At 51.4% G+C, this 15,053-nt stretch overlaps 1 protein-coding gene across 1 annotated transcript in view; it reads right to left on the bottom strand.

Moving 5' to 3' along the window:
* Nucleotides 1-263: 263 nt before the first annotated feature.
* LOC137385124 (NACHT, LRR and PYD domains-containing protein 3-like) overlaps nt 264-15,053 on the bottom strand; it is a 118,262-nt gene continuing 103,472 nt past the window's right edge. Inside the window, 6 exon segments of the mRNA XM_068059925.1 lie at nt 264-1,270; nt 1,439-1,606; nt 7,241-7,411; nt 10,379-10,549; nt 10,819-10,855; nt 10,858-10,904. Coding sequence (XP_067916026.1) covers nt 1,183-1,270; nt 1,439-1,606; nt 7,241-7,411; nt 10,379-10,549; nt 10,819-10,855; nt 10,858-10,904 — 682 coding nt within the window. The 3' untranslated portion in view covers nt 264-1,182.

Genomic DNA, 15,053 nt, shown 5'->3' with positions numbered 1-15,053 from the left:
ATTCTGACCTGGTTCGGGTGGACAGATCGTTTCCTAATTGGGCAATTCAAACAATAGTGAGGTCACGATTGAATGAACTCAGTCTCCAGAGGCTTTTCTATGACCAGAAAATATAAGAAGGGATTCCATGGTCAAAACTCTCTGAAAGTATTCTCAAATTTGAAGTTGGTAAGAAGTCCTGAGATGTACTTGTTAAGATAATGCATCATTTAATTCAACATCACACAATAGCAATTCTCATCAGTACTGTTACATCATCCAGGAGGCAGTGACACAGAGGTGAAGTTTAATAAAACATTTCCAAGTGGAAGTCATTATACAAATCCAGGTGAGTACAGGTAACAAGTCCGTTCATCGACCCCTCAGTTTCCTCAGGATGTTTCACAGGGTCATTGCACCTTTTCACAATCTCATGGTTTACAGTCTCAGGTGATTCCGTTTGAAAATTCAGTCCACAGTAAGTACACAATGTTTAATTTCCATGGTAACACCAGTACCTGCTCCCATGTTGGTGCCAGAAACACGTTAAGTTCAGGATCCTTAAACACTACAAATGCTCACGATCACCCAGACAGAACAGTGGGATTCCCGACTGACACTTTCCCCATTTCTCCTCTCGCAGTGCTGACCCATCCTGGGTGCACCAGTTTCAGGAACCTCCCCAATAGGATACTCCCTCTGGGTGACCCCAGACACTGGGTATTGGTATCTATTGGACGGTGAGATCTATCCAAGCTGAACAGAGCCTGTCTCCATCCTGAACACACACAGGTTCACTTCCCAGCAGGGTCACTGGGTACTGATACTGAGTTTGAACCCTGGATAATGTAATTCCCAAACCCAGGGATATTGAGTGTAATTACCAGTGTCCCACTGCAGCCCAGACTGAGCCCCACCCTGGACCCTTCCTGTCTGTACATTTCCCCAGTGCCCCATTGGGGAACATTCAGTCCCGGATATCCTACAGAAGCAGCGCTGTGGGGCCGGGCAGCTGAGTCACGTGACCATGTTGCTGGGCCTCTGATGTCACAATGGGAGATGACACTCGCTCAGCTCGAGCTAGAAACAGTGAAACAGCCAATAGGATTTAAACCTGGAGCGCGGCCAATTAAAGGGGAAGGACAGAAAATTGGCCAAAAATGTTCAGAGAGAGAGACCAGTGATGTTTACAAATTGAAATGTTCACACAACCACATTCAGTCCGGGTCTTGTATCCTGCAGCGACTGCAGCTGATTCTCTCCATTTGAACTGAACTGATTCCCCCACAACCTGAAACAGATTAAAGATTAAACAGGAAATAAACAGATTGAACAATAGTGTAAATAACAGGGAGACTGGGATTAACATTTTAATAATAATTACAGATATTACTGATAAGAGTGACTGAATCACATTTATATTTTATTTATTACATTAAACATTAACACAAACACTCACACGATCCGCTCCAGATTCCTGCAGTTCAGAATGAGGCGGCGGAGAGCGGGGACAGATCGGTCTGTGAAGGAGTTTGATGTCAGGTTCAGAAACGTCAGTGACTGTTTTGTACTGAGAGCAGAGGCGAGATCCTCGGCACAAGAATCTGTGAGACCGACATCCCATAGACTGGGATCAGAGAGAGAAATAACAGGAATCAGTGTAAATCTCCAGGGTTCATTAATAACACTATTACTGATATTAATAAATAATAATTATATAATAATTAATAATATGAATGAGTAAAGATATTGAAAGGTTCTTCACCATTTCCACAAAGTAGATGGGATTTGAACAAACTAAACAGGAAAGACTGGACTAAGAGCTGCAGCCAGGGAGAGCAGGTGAGAGAGAAATTCAGGCTGGAATACACAAGAATGTACAAGAGCAGCTTTAATGTTCAGCTATTTCAGTGAACCCTTCATTCATCTACTGGGAGCTCGATGGGGAGGAGCAGGTGGCCCGAGTGCCCATGAGGTGGTCATCGAGGCTCAGGACCTCAATCCGGCCTCGGTCGCCCTTCCACCGTCACAGCTGGGAGCTGGAAAAGAAGTTCCACCGTGAGCTGGATGGTGACCAGGAGGGCAGAGTCAGCCTGGAGGACGGAGACATCGAGGAGGCTGTGCAGGCTGTGGGCTGGCCCGCTCGCCAGGGTCGCAAACCCCGCCGGATGCCTCCCCTCGCACCCCCCCATCCCCCTTCGCAACCCCATCCCCCTCGCATCCCCATCGCAACCCCCCTCCCCCCTCGCAACACTCCTCCACCTTCGCACCCCCCCTCCCCCCTCGCAACCCCCCTCCCCCTCGCATCCCCATCGCAACCCCCCTCCCCCCTCGCATCCCCCACCCCCCTCGCAACCCCCCTCCCCCCTCGCAACCCCCCTCCCCACTCGCACCCCCTCCCCCCTCGCATCCCCATCGCAACCCCCCTCGCAACCCCCCTCCCCCTCGCATCCCCATCGCAACCCCCCTCCCCACTCGCACCCCCTCCCCCCTCGCAACCTCCCTCCCCACTCGCACCCCCTCCCCCCTCGCAACCCCCCTCGCATCCCCATCGCAACCCCCCTCCCCACTCGCACCCACCCTCCCCCCTCGCAAACCCCCTCCCCACTCGCACCCCCCTCCCCCCTCGCAACCCCCCTCCCCACTCGCACCCCCTCCCCCTTCGCAACCCCCTCCCCCTCGCATCCCCATCGCAATGGCCTGTCGGAAAACCTTACACAAACCAATGACTCTCGGAAGACCGCCATCATTAACAATGAGCTCAGTAGACTCAATGTGGACACGCCTGCCTGTGAGCGGATGTCTAAGAGAGCAAGACTACACCTTCTACTGGCAGGGTAGGGATCCTGAAGAACCAAGACAGCATGGAGTGTGCTTTGCCATCAGAAACTCTTTGCTCAGCATGATAGAGCCACCTTCAAATAGCTCGGAACGCATACTGTCCATTGGACTGCTCACTGTCTCTGGTCCAGTACACCTACTCAGCATCAAAGCTCCAACACTCTGCTCCCCACCTGAAGTTAAAGACCAGTTCTACAAGGAATTCCATAATATCATTAGTAGCATTTCTAATACCGACCATTTGTTCCTGCTGGGGGACTTTAACGCCAGGGTTGGGGCCGACCATGACTCATGGCCCTCCTGCCTCGGGCGCTATGGCATTGGAAGGATGAATTAGAATGGACGGAGACTGCTGGAGTTGTGTATCTATCATAACCTCTGCATCACAAACTCGTTCTTTCAGACTAAACCGGCATTTCTTTCAAGCCAGCAAGGTCGATCTGGAACCTTTTCTGACACTTTTAGTAGAATGTGCATCAGCCAACAATGAACAATTATCTACATAACATTCAATGAGTATGTGATCTTCAGTAAACCCCTTGTATAGAATCTCACTTACAATATTTGACAAATAGAATCCCATATCCACTGTCTCCACAAGGGCCAGTGTGTCAATCAGCTGAAGTACTTTTAACAACCCTTTTTATTTTCTGAGCTTCCCAAGCTGAAGGACAGTATCTCCCATTTTCACCCATCAGTAATATTATGAAACCAGCTGCACTAGAATACCCATCAGGAAGATTAGCATGTGAACCATCGCTAAAAATGACTAGTTTCATGTTCTTTGGGTCACCGAGGGATGGGAACTTAAACACACATTTCTCCAGATTTCTCATCGGGACACAACCCATATCCACATCTCCACTTCATTCTTCCACTGGTTATTTTTTATACTTATTTGTTTTGTGGGATGTGGGCGTCACTGGAAAGACCAGTATTTGTTGTCCATCCCTAATTGCCCTTGGGAAGGTGGTGGTGAGCTGCCTTCTTGAACCTCTGCAGTCTATCTGGTGCAGGTACATCCACAATGCTGTTAGAGAGGGAATTCCAGGATGTTGATCCAGCAACAGTGAAGGAACGGTGATATATTCCCAAGCCAGGATGGTGTGTGGCCTGGAGGAAAACTTCCCACGCATCTGCTGCCTTTTCCTTCTAATGGAAGAGGTCGTGGGTTTGGAAGGTGCTGTTGAAGGAGGCATGGTGAGTTGCTGTAGTGCATCTTGTATCTGGTACACTCTGCTGCTATTGTCCGTCCCTGGTGGAGGGAGTGAATGTTTAAGGTGGTGAATGGTGTGTCGATCAATTGGTTGCATTTATCCTGGATGATGTTGAACTTCCTGAGTGTTGTTGGAGCTGCCCTCATTCAGGCAAGTAGACAGTATTCTATCACACTCTTGATTTGTGCCTTGTAGATGGTGGACAGGTTTGGGGAGTCAGGGGGTTGACTACTCACTGTAGAATTTCCAGCCTCAGACCTGCTCTTGTAGACACAGTATTTATACGGCTGCTCCAGTTCAGTTTCTGGTTAATGGTAACACCCAGGATGTTGATAGTGGGGGATCCAGTGATGTTAATGCCGTTGAATGTCAAGGGGAGATGGTTAGATTCTCTCTTGTTGAAGATGAGCATTGCCTGGCACTTGTTTGGCATGAATGTTACTTAGCACTTATCAGCCCAAGCCTGGATGTTGTCCAGGTCTGGCCTCATGGGGACATGGACTACTTCAGTATCTGAGCAGTTGAGAATGGTAGATGGAATATAATGTAGGGAAGTGTAAAGTTATTCACTTTGGTTGTAAAAATAGAAAAGCAGAGTGTTTTTTTAAATGGTGTGAAACTTGTAAGTGTTGATGTTCGAAGGGAATATATTTATACTTTCATATTTCAACCTGTGTGTTAATAACCTTTGCATCTTTATGAAATGAGTCTTGTTTTATAATAAATTAATAATTTTGTTTATTATTAAAGAAACTTGGTTGGTAGATTTTTATTCAGAAACTGAAATAGATGAAGTATATAATTGTCTGTATCAGTAACTGGGTAAAACATTTAAATATATGTTGTGACCTGTGGAGAAGTGGAACTAGAGAAAGACAGTGCACTCCTCCATCCTCGCTCATAACACCAACCAGTGGAGAGTTTTCCCCCTGATTCCCACTAACTTCAATTTGCCTCGGGCTCCTTGATGTCCCACTCGGTTAAATGCTGCCTCGATATCAAGAGCAATCACTTTCACCTCACCTGGTCATATGGTTCAGATTCCGAGAACATCGGAGGGTAATCAAAGCCCAACAATTTACACTTGCTTTCGGCTATTTCTGATCATTGCTGCTAGGATTGTAGTTTTTTGTCTGTTATTTTTTTCGGAATATCTCCTGACAATGCAGAGCATGTGCAGATCGATCACTGACGTCATCACTGTGTCTGAACATTTGTCAGCTTGCCAGTATGGGTCTGTGCACGTGTGTGTCAACGTCACCATGTAATGACGTCAGACGTAATAATGCCCGAGTGTTGCTTCACCCCTCAATGGCCGTGTTCACAATCTCTCTCCCTCCAACAGTACCCCGCTCCCTCCCACCATCACGCCTCAGTCGCTGCTTCTCTTCCTCGCTCTCTCCCACTGTTCTCTCCGTGCCCGCCTGCTCGCCACTCCCGACTCTTCACTGCTCCATCCTGCCTCGTCGCTAAATCCCCACCCACACCCTCCAACTGCCCCGGCCACTTCTCCTGCTCCATCCCGCCACTCACTTCCTGCCGTTCTCACTTCTGTCACCCACACACACAGCCCCAACACCCCCGCTGCTTCTCTGGGTGGTGAGGTGGGGATCGAGCAGCGGGAGGGAACAGCGAGCAGACGGGTATGGGAGAGAATGGTGAAATGGAGTGGTGAGCAGTCGGAGTGGCAGGAAGATGTGTGTGGGAGGGAGAGGGAAAGAGAAGCGGCAATCGCGGGAGGGAGTGGTGTATTTGACGGGGGTGGAAGTGGTGATCACTGCTATTGAGGGGTGAGGCAGTTCGGGTTCAATTGTTTTTGTTTTGTGTTGAATTGAGCAGCCTGACATCATCAGACTACACCGAGCTGTACACATGTGCAAACAGGCTCCTACTCTCTGCACGTGTGTGGCATTCCGCATTGCCAGGACTGGTTAGTGCATGGGCAGAAGATGTCATCACATAACGCGGGGAAACGGGGAGAAAACGAGAGAGAGCGAGTGGGGGGAGAAGCAGGGGGGGGGGTGAAGGGGAGAGGAGTGCGGGGGAAGCGGGGAGAGAGCGAGGGGGGAAGCGGGGAGAGAGCGAGGGGGGAAGCGGGAAGAGAACGAGGGGGGGAAGCGGGGAGACAGCGAGGGGGCGAAGCGGGGGGAGAGCGAGAGGGGGGAAGCGGGGGGAGAGCGAGGGGGGGAAGTCGGGGGAGAGCGAGAGGGGGCGAAGCAGGGGGACAGCGAGAGGGGGCGAAGCAGGGGGAGAGCGAGGGGGGGGAAGCAGGAGAGAGTGAGTGGGGAAAGCGGGGAGAGAGTGAGTGGGGAAAGCGGGGAGAGATTGAGGGGGGTAAGCGGGGAGAGAGCGAGGGGGGGAAGTGGGGGGAGAGCGAGGGGGGGGGGAAGTGGGGGGAGAGCGAGGGGGGGGGGGAAGTGGGGGGAGAGCGAGGGGGGGGAAGCGGGGAGAGAGTGAGTGGGGAAAGTGGAGAGAGAGCGAGGGGGGGAAGCGGGGGAGAGCGAGGGGGGTGGGAGCAGCCTGAAGAACTTGGTGGCGGCAGGTACGAGCGTACACTCCTCCACCCCGGCCACTGACTCCCTGCTTCCTCCCGCGCTCTCCCCCACCGGTCGCTCCCCACACCGCTCTTTGCTCCCCTCTCCCCACCCCTCTTCGTTCACCATCCCCACTCCCCCCTGCTCCTCACCCCCCATCCTCTCACTGGCCATCCGCTGCCCCACCACTCCCTCTCTCCGCTTACCCCCCACACACACCGCTCCCTGTCCAGCGATTGTTTGCTGCTATGGGTTTGGGTTGCCTTTCTGTGATTATTTGAGCAATGCCATCTTTAGTCCTGGCAGTTACCCGAACACCGCAGACAGTGACGTTTCAGTGCAGCAGGCTGCATTTACACATGTGCCAGTGCAGCGCCACCTAGTGGTTACATTGTCAGCAAACGCAGCCTTTTTTCATAACCTTCGACCTTCACCTTGAGGTGACCATTATCTGTTACCATATTCTACTCTGGAAATCCAGTTGGTGAAGAATATTACTGGAGCTAATCTTTACTCAGTCTGACATTAATTTAGAGTTTAGCATTACAAACATACACCTCCTCACTCAACCACACCACAGTATCGATAAGTGTCTCTTTATATGTGCTCAAGTGAAACCCCAGTTACTGCCCAAAACCTGAACACAATTAATATATAATTAGCACTTACTCCAGTTTCTGTATTTTACAGTCCGGGTTCCTCAGAGCCTCAGACAGTAGTTTCACTCCTGAATCTCCCAGTTTATTATAACTCAGGTCCAGATCCGTCAGTGACCGGTTTGCATTGAGAGCAGATGCGAGATCTTCGATACAAGAATCTGTGAGATTGTTTCGTCCCAGCCTGGGATCAAAGATAGAGAAATAACAGGAATCAGAGTAAATCCACAGTGTTTATTAATAACATTATTACTGATATTAATAGCAATGTACAGTGTCAGATACCCAGTTATTATAAGATATTATAAAGGAGGGAAGCAGGGAGGGAGCGAGGGGGGGGAAGCAGGAAGAGATCGAGGGGGGAAGCGGGGAGAGAGGGAGGGGGGAAGCAGGAGAGAGGGAGGGGGGTAGCGGGGTGCGAGCGTTGGTGAAGTGAGGAGAGAGCGAGGGGGGGGGAAGCGTGATGAGAGCGAGGGGGGAAGCAGGGAGGGAGCGAGGGGGGAAGCAGGGAGAGAGCGAGGGGGGAAGCAGGGAGAGAGCGAGGGGGGAAGCAGGGAGAGAGCGAGGGGGGAAGCAGGGAGAGAGCGAGGGGGGAAGCAGGGAGAGAGCGAGGGGGGAAGCAGGGAGAGAGCGAGGGGGGAAGCAGGGAGAGAGCGAGGGGGGAAGCAGGGAGAGAGCGAGGGGGGAAGCAGGGAGAGAGCGAGGGGGGAAGCAGGGAGAGAGCGAGGAGGGAAGCAGGGAGAGAGGGAGGGGTGAAGCAGGGAGAGAGGGAGGGGTGAAGCAGGGAGAGAAAGAGGGGGGAAGCAGGGAGAGAAAGAGGGGGGAAGCAGGGAGAGAGGGAGGGGGGAAGCAGGGAGAGAGGGAGGGGGGAGAAGCAGGGAGAGAGGGAGGGGTGAAGCAGGGAGAGAGGAAGGGGGGAAGCAGGGAGAGAGGGAGGGGTGTAGCGGGGAGCGAACAAGCGGGTGGTAGCGGGGACAGAGTGGGGGGGGGGGAAGCACGGAGAGAGCGAGGGGAGAGAAGCGGGGAGAGAGCGAGGGGGGAAGCGGTCAGAGAGCGAGGGGGGAAGCGGTCAGAGAGCGAGGGGGGAAGCGGGCAGAGAGCGAGGGGGGGAAGCGGGCAGAGAGCGAGGGGGGGAAGCGGGCAGAGAGCGAGGGGGGGAAGCGGGCAGAGAGCGAGGGGGGGAAGCGGGCAGAGAGCGAGGGGGGGGAAGCGGGCAGAGAGCGTAGGTGAAGAGGAGAGAGAGGGAGGGGGAAGTGCGGTAAGAGCAGGGGAGAGAAGTGTGCAGTTAGTGAGGGGGGAAGTGGGGGGAGAGCAAGGGGGGAAGCGGGAAGAGAGCGAGGGGGGAACTGGGGAGAGAGGCAGGGGGGAAGCGGGGAGAGAGGGAGGGGGGAAGCAGGGAGAGAGGGAGGGGGGAAGCAGGAGAGAGGGAGGGGGAAGCAGGGAGAGAGGGTGGAGGGAAGCAGGGAGAGAGGGAGGGGTGAAGCAGGGAGAGAGGAGGGGTGAAGCAGGGAGAGAAAGAGGTGTGAAGCAGGGAGAGAAAGAGGGGGGAAGCAGGGAGAGAGGGAGGGGGGAAGCAGGGAGAGAGGGAGGGGGGAAGCAGGGAGAGAGGGAGGGGGGAAGCAGGGAGAGAGGGAGGGGGGAAGCAGGAGAGAGGAAGGGGGGAAGCAGGAGAGAGGGAGGGGGGAAGCAGGGAGAGAGGGAGGGGGAAGCATGGAGAGGGAGGGGGAAGCATGGAGAGAGGGAGGGGGAAGCATGGAGAGAGGGAGGGGGAAGCATGGAGAGAGGGAGGGGGGAAGCAGGGAGAGAGGGAGGGGGGAAGCAGGGAGAGAGGGAGGGGGGAAGCAGGGAGAGAGGGAGGGGGGAAGCAGGGAGAGAGGGAGGGGGGAAGCAGGGATGAGAGGGAGGGGGGGGAAGCGGCGGAGAGAGGGAGGGGGCAAGTCGGGGGAAAGCGACGGGGGAAGGGGGGAGAGAGCGAGGGGGGAAGCGGGGAGGGAGCGAGGGGGCAAGTGGGGAGCGAGCGATGGGGAAGCAGGGAGAGAGGGAGGGGGGGGTAGCGGGGAGCGAACGAGGGGGGGTAGCGGGGATAGAGTGAGGGGGGGGAAGCACGGAGAAGAGCGAGGGGAGAGAAGTGGGGAGAGAGCGAGGGGGGAAGCGGTCAGAGAGCGAGTGGGGGAAGCGGGCAAGAGCGAGGGGGGGGAAGCGGGCAGAGAGCGAGGGGGAGAAGCGGGCAGAGAGCGAGGGGGAGAAGCGGGCAGAGAGCGAGTGGGGGAAGCGGGCAGAGAGCGAGGGGGGGAAGCGGGCAGAGAGCGAGGGGGAGAAGCGGGCAGAGAGCGAGTGGGGGAAGCGGGCAGAGAGCGACGGGGGGAAGCGGGGAGCGAGTGGTGGGAGTGAGCGGGAGGAAGCAGGGAGTGAGTGGCCTGCAGTCAGTGGCCGGGGGCTGGGAGAAGGAGTGCACACTCGCACCCACCGCCACCAAGTTCTTCAGGCTACTCCTGCCCCCCCCCCCCTCCCCCCACCGCTAACCCCCCTCGCTCTCCCCCCACTTACTCCCCCCGCTTCCCCCCTTTGCTCTCCCCCTTTGCTCTCCCCCCGCTTCCCCCCCTCGCTCTCTGCCCGCTTCTCTCCCTCGCTCTCTGCCCACTTTCTCCCCCTCGCTCTCTGCCCGCTTCCCCCCCTCGCTTTCTCCCCGCTTCCCCCCCTCGCTCTCTCCCCGCTTCCCCCCTCGCTCTCTGCCCGCTTCCCCCCCTCGCTCTCTGCCCGCTTCTCCCTCCCCTCGCTCTCTGCCCGCTTCCCCCCCTCGCTCTCTGCCCGCTTCCCCCCCTCGCTCTCTCCCCGCTTCCCCCTCGCTCTCTCCCCGCTTCCCCCCGTCGCGCTCTCCCCGCTTCCCCCCTCGCTCTCTCCCCACTTCTCTCAGAGTGGAGGGGGGGGAGGAAGTGCAGAGAGTGCGAGGGGGGGGGAGGGGTTTATTAAGAACATTGTTACTGATGGTGTTATTACTAGAGTAATATGCAGTGCTTAGCAACAACACTATTACTGATACTAATAATAATGCACCGTGTTTATTAATAACACCATTACTGATATTAATAGTAATGTACAGTGTCAGATACCCAGTTATTATAAACACAATCTCACACAGTCTGGTACTTACCCCAGTTTCTGTATTTTACAGTCTGGGTTCCTCAGAGCCTCAGACAGTAGTTTCACTCCTGAATCTCCCAGTTTATTAAAACTCAGGTCCAGATCCGTCAGTGATCGGTTTGTATTGAGAGCGGAGGCGAGATCTTCGATACAAGAACCTGTGAGATTGTTTCCTCCCAGCCTGGGATCAAAGATAGAGAAATAACAGGAATCAGAGCGGGGGGGGAGGGGGAGGAAGTGCAGAGAGTGCGGTGGGGGGGTTTATTAATAACATTATTACTGATTGTGTTATTAGTAGAGTAATATGTAGTGCTTAGCAACAACACTATTGCTGATACTAATAATAATGCACCGTGTTTATTAATAACACCATTACTGATATTAATAGTAATGTACAGTGTCAGATACCCAGTTATTATAAACACAATCTTACACAGTCTTGGTACTTACCACAGTTTCTGTATTTTATAGTCCGGGTTCCTCAAGCCGCAGACAGTAGTTTCACTCCTGAATCTCCCAGATTATTGGAACCCAGTCTAAACACAGACAGAGAGTGAGAAACAAACTGAATCAAACCCTGGACCTGATACAATTCACTTTCTGTTGAATGTTACAGGAAACACTGAAAAAGACTTGAGGAAATTAACAACCAGATTTTCCCATCACTGACAATGAATCTCACACTGTAGAACTCCTCATATATTCAGGAGCTGTCAATAAACATCAAAGAGGGAAGTAACAGGACAGAAGGCAAATGATTGGTTGGTGAGTATTACAGTGTGTTTTTGTCTCTCTAAGTGACAGCATTTGAATAAAGTATTGCTTGGGGAAATAAATCTATTATTTTATTAAATTAATTCGATAAATGAACTATTAATACATTTATTATGAATTGTTTTAAAAGACCTAATTACATTTATTCAGATTATCAATAAACAAATTAATTATAAAAGACTAGAGATGACAGGGCAGGCTACGTGTTGGGACTGTAGGATGTGGGAGTTTGAGGATAGCGAGACTGTCCCACATTCCCACACCAGCAGGAAATGTCTCCGTCTTCAGTCATTCCAGCTCAGAGTCAATGGGCTGGAATGTGAGTTTGAGACATTCCCAAACATAAGGGAGGGGGTGGAATGTCTTCACAGTTTTATCCAGAACACAGTCACAGTTCAGAGAAAATCACAGGTTCAAGAAGAAGATGTAACCATTCGGGAGCAGCACGGTGAGGACTGAGGAGAGATTGAGAAGGAGGTTCCTCAAACACAGGTCCTGTCCAAAAGGTACAATGTACTTGTTACCTGTGAGGACAAGAAGAAAGACTGTGGGGAGGACAGTCACAATGTAGACCAAGGTACTGTGGCTCAGAAGACTGTCCAAGGCGGAAAGAGCAGAATAGAATGTGGTCGTGATAAGGGTTTCTATAATTAGAGGGATGGATAGCGTCCTCTGCAGACATGAATGAGAATCCTGTCGGGTGCGTTGTCTACAAGGTGCCAGGGTAAGGGATATCTTATGGTGGCAGGAGAGCAATTTGGAAGGGGAGGGAATAATCCAGTTGTTGTGGTCGATGTTGGAACAAATGACATATGTAGGAACCGGGAGAAGATCCTGCTGAGGAAATATCAGGCGTATTGAGCTAAATTAAAAAGCAGGACCTCAAGGGCAATAATCACTGGATTATTTCCCAAACCACATGTAAATTGGCAAAGAAACAGTCAGATCAGGAGAATTAAAGTGTGGCTAAAGAGCTGGTGTGGGAAAGAGGGGTTCCTTTAAATGAAACACTGGCACCGGTACTGGCACAGGAAGGAGTTATACTGAGTTTACAGACTCCACCTGAACCGGGATGGGACCTGTGTCCCAGTGGAAAGAGTAAATAGGGAGATGGTAAAGGCTTTAAACTAATAAGACGGGGCAGGGTGGGGGAGGGTGGGGAGATGGGGAGGGATGAACAGAAAATGAAATGAACCTGAAAATAAACAATACAGGAAAGTGGAGCATTCTCATAGAGTCGTACAGCATAGAAACAGACCCTTCGGCCCACTGTGTCCATGCCGACCATAAAGCCTATCTATACTAATCCCACCTGCCTGCATTAATTCCATATCCCTCTATGTCTTTCTCATTCAAGTACCTTTCCAGATGCCTCTTAAATTTTGCTACTGTCCCTGCCTCCACCACCTCCTCTGGCAGCTCATTCCAGATACCCACTATTCTTTGTGTGAAACATTTACCCCTTTGATCCCCTTTAAACCTCCTCTCTCTCACCTTAAATCTATGCCCTCTAGTTTTAGTCACCCCTACCATGGGAAACAAACTCTGGCTATCTACCCTATCTGTGCCTCTCATAATTTTATATACTTCTATCATGTCCCTTCTCAGCCTCCTTCGCTCCAGGGAAAACAGACCCAGCCTATCCAATCTCTCTTTATAACTCAGGCCCTCCAAACCAGGTAACATCCTTGTGAATCTTTTCTGCATCCTCTCTAGCTTAATCACATCTTTCCTGCAGTACGGCGACCAGAACTGCACACAGTACTCCAAGTGTGGCCGAACCAACGTTATGTACAACTGCAACATGACGTCCCAACTCTTGTACTCAATGCCTCAGCTGATGAAGGCAGCATGCCAGACACCTTCTTCACCACCCTGTCTACCTGTGTTGCCACTTTCAGGGAACAATGTACTTGCACCCCAAGGTCTCTCTGCTCAAGAACACTCCCCAGGGCCCTGCCATTCACTGTAAATGTCCTGACCTGGTTTAACTTCCCAAAATGCATCACTTCACACTTGTATGCATTAAATTCCATTTGCCAATTCCTTGCCCACTTTCCCAGTTGATCTATATCCTTTTGTAACCTGAGACAACATTCTTGACTGTCCACTATACCACCAATTTTGTGTCATCTGCAAACTTACTAATCATGCCCCTTGCATTCACATCCAAGTCATTAATATATATGACAAACTACAGAGGGCCCAGCATCAATCCCTGCGGCACACCACTGGGTCACCGGCCTCCAATCTGAAAAACAACCCTCCGCTACCACCCTCTGCCCCCTATCACCAAGCCAATTTTTGTATCCAATTGGTTAGCTCACCCTGGATCCCATGTGTTCGAACCTTCCGCACCAGCCTACAATGTGGGACCTTATCAAAGGCCTTGCTAAAGTCATGTGGACAACGTCCATCGCCCTGCCCTCATCAATCCTCTTGGTCAAATCCTCAAAAAAATCCTGTCTCTCAGAATCCCTTCCAATAACTTTCCCACCACTGATGTAAGGCTCACCGGCCTGTAGTTCCCTGGCTTATCCCTGCTTCCTTCTTAAATAAAGACACAACATTAGCTATCCTCCAGTCTTCCGGTACCTCACTGTGGGAGCAGTTTTGCTGAGCTTTTGCTTCTATAACTGTTATTTGAGTAAGTAGATTAATATAATCTTAGCGAATATATGTATATATATATATATATATACTCTCATATATAAGTTGAAAGTATAGTTACATATTGGTACAAAATGGAGTATTTACCCGAGCATTGTGGGACAGGTTAGTTAGCTCGCAGTTTGAGCCTGGTACAGCATAGCACAGACACCGAGAGGGGCCCCTCTTATCAGTGTAACTGCAGACTGCACCGCACCCTCAGGAATGCAGGCCCAATTAAAGTGATAGTTGGAAGACTCCAGGATAATTGATGGGCCTGAGATCATCAATTGGTGATCAGGGGCTTGCATGAGCTGATCACGTTGCCACATGATGATTAATCAGTAATCTAATTGGTAATATGTGTAATGTATGTAATCAATAACCATTCTGATTGGATTATGTCCAGCCGGGATGGGCTGAGTAACTGTATATCTATTGTGGATTTTCCTTTGTCCGGTGGAGTAGCACTGGACCGCCTTAAGGGAAGGTGTGCACCCCATGATATCATGCAATAAAGTGTTTATTCTCAAAGTCTGAGTCCGGAGAATTTGTTCAACAATTTGGCATAATCTGGATTTCTCCAACAGTTTGGCGCAGTCGGCAGGATCCCTTTGTATGGGATCCTAAACGAACCTAACAGGGATTCGGAACCTAAAGTAGAAAATCCAGAAAATTAGAAAATTTTGCGTAGCACCAAATTCCGGGAATTTGGTGATCCTAATTTGAGTTTGCACAGGCTGTTCCTCCACCGGGTGGAGTAAAGAGGCTGTGGGACAAAAGGAGTTAGGACAACCGTCTGGGACGGTAAACGACTGGGGCTGTAACTAAATTTAATACCAAATTGACCCGACAGGCACGTGATTGTTGCTCCTGAGTACATGAGCCGGGATCTGGCCCTAGAGAGAGAGGCTGTGAGACGGAGGGAGAACGGAAGAGCATTGGCCTGAGAGACAGGGTGAGCCGGTTAGCTGGACCTTGAGAATTTAACATTAACTGCGCCTGTTTGTCTCCTTGTGTGTGGTTTGTCCTTTGTTTGTGTTACTGTGTCTATTCGTTTTCTTGTGTTTTGTTCGTTTTCTTTTGTTTTAATGCTACTTGATTCATAGAAAAGAACTCGCAAGTGAAGAAGGTTTTTGAGAAAGTAGAAGGAAATCTGGACTCAACGGCTTCCAAGAGGGAAGGGTCGCCCCCGGGGACAAGTAATTCGTGTCCTCTGGAGAAAGGTGACCCACGTCCGTTTGACCCCTCGAAGGAGACGC

The sequence above is a fragment of the Heterodontus francisci genome, chromosome 28, assembly GCF_036365525.1.
Source record: "Heterodontus francisci isolate sHetFra1 chromosome 28, sHetFra1.hap1, whole genome shotgun sequence".
NCBI lineage: Eukaryota > Metazoa > Chordata > Chondrichthyes > Heterodontiformes > Heterodontidae > Heterodontus > Heterodontus francisci.
The sequence above is the reverse complement of the archived record's forward strand: the minus strand, read 5'-3'. Positions and strand labels throughout refer to the sequence as shown.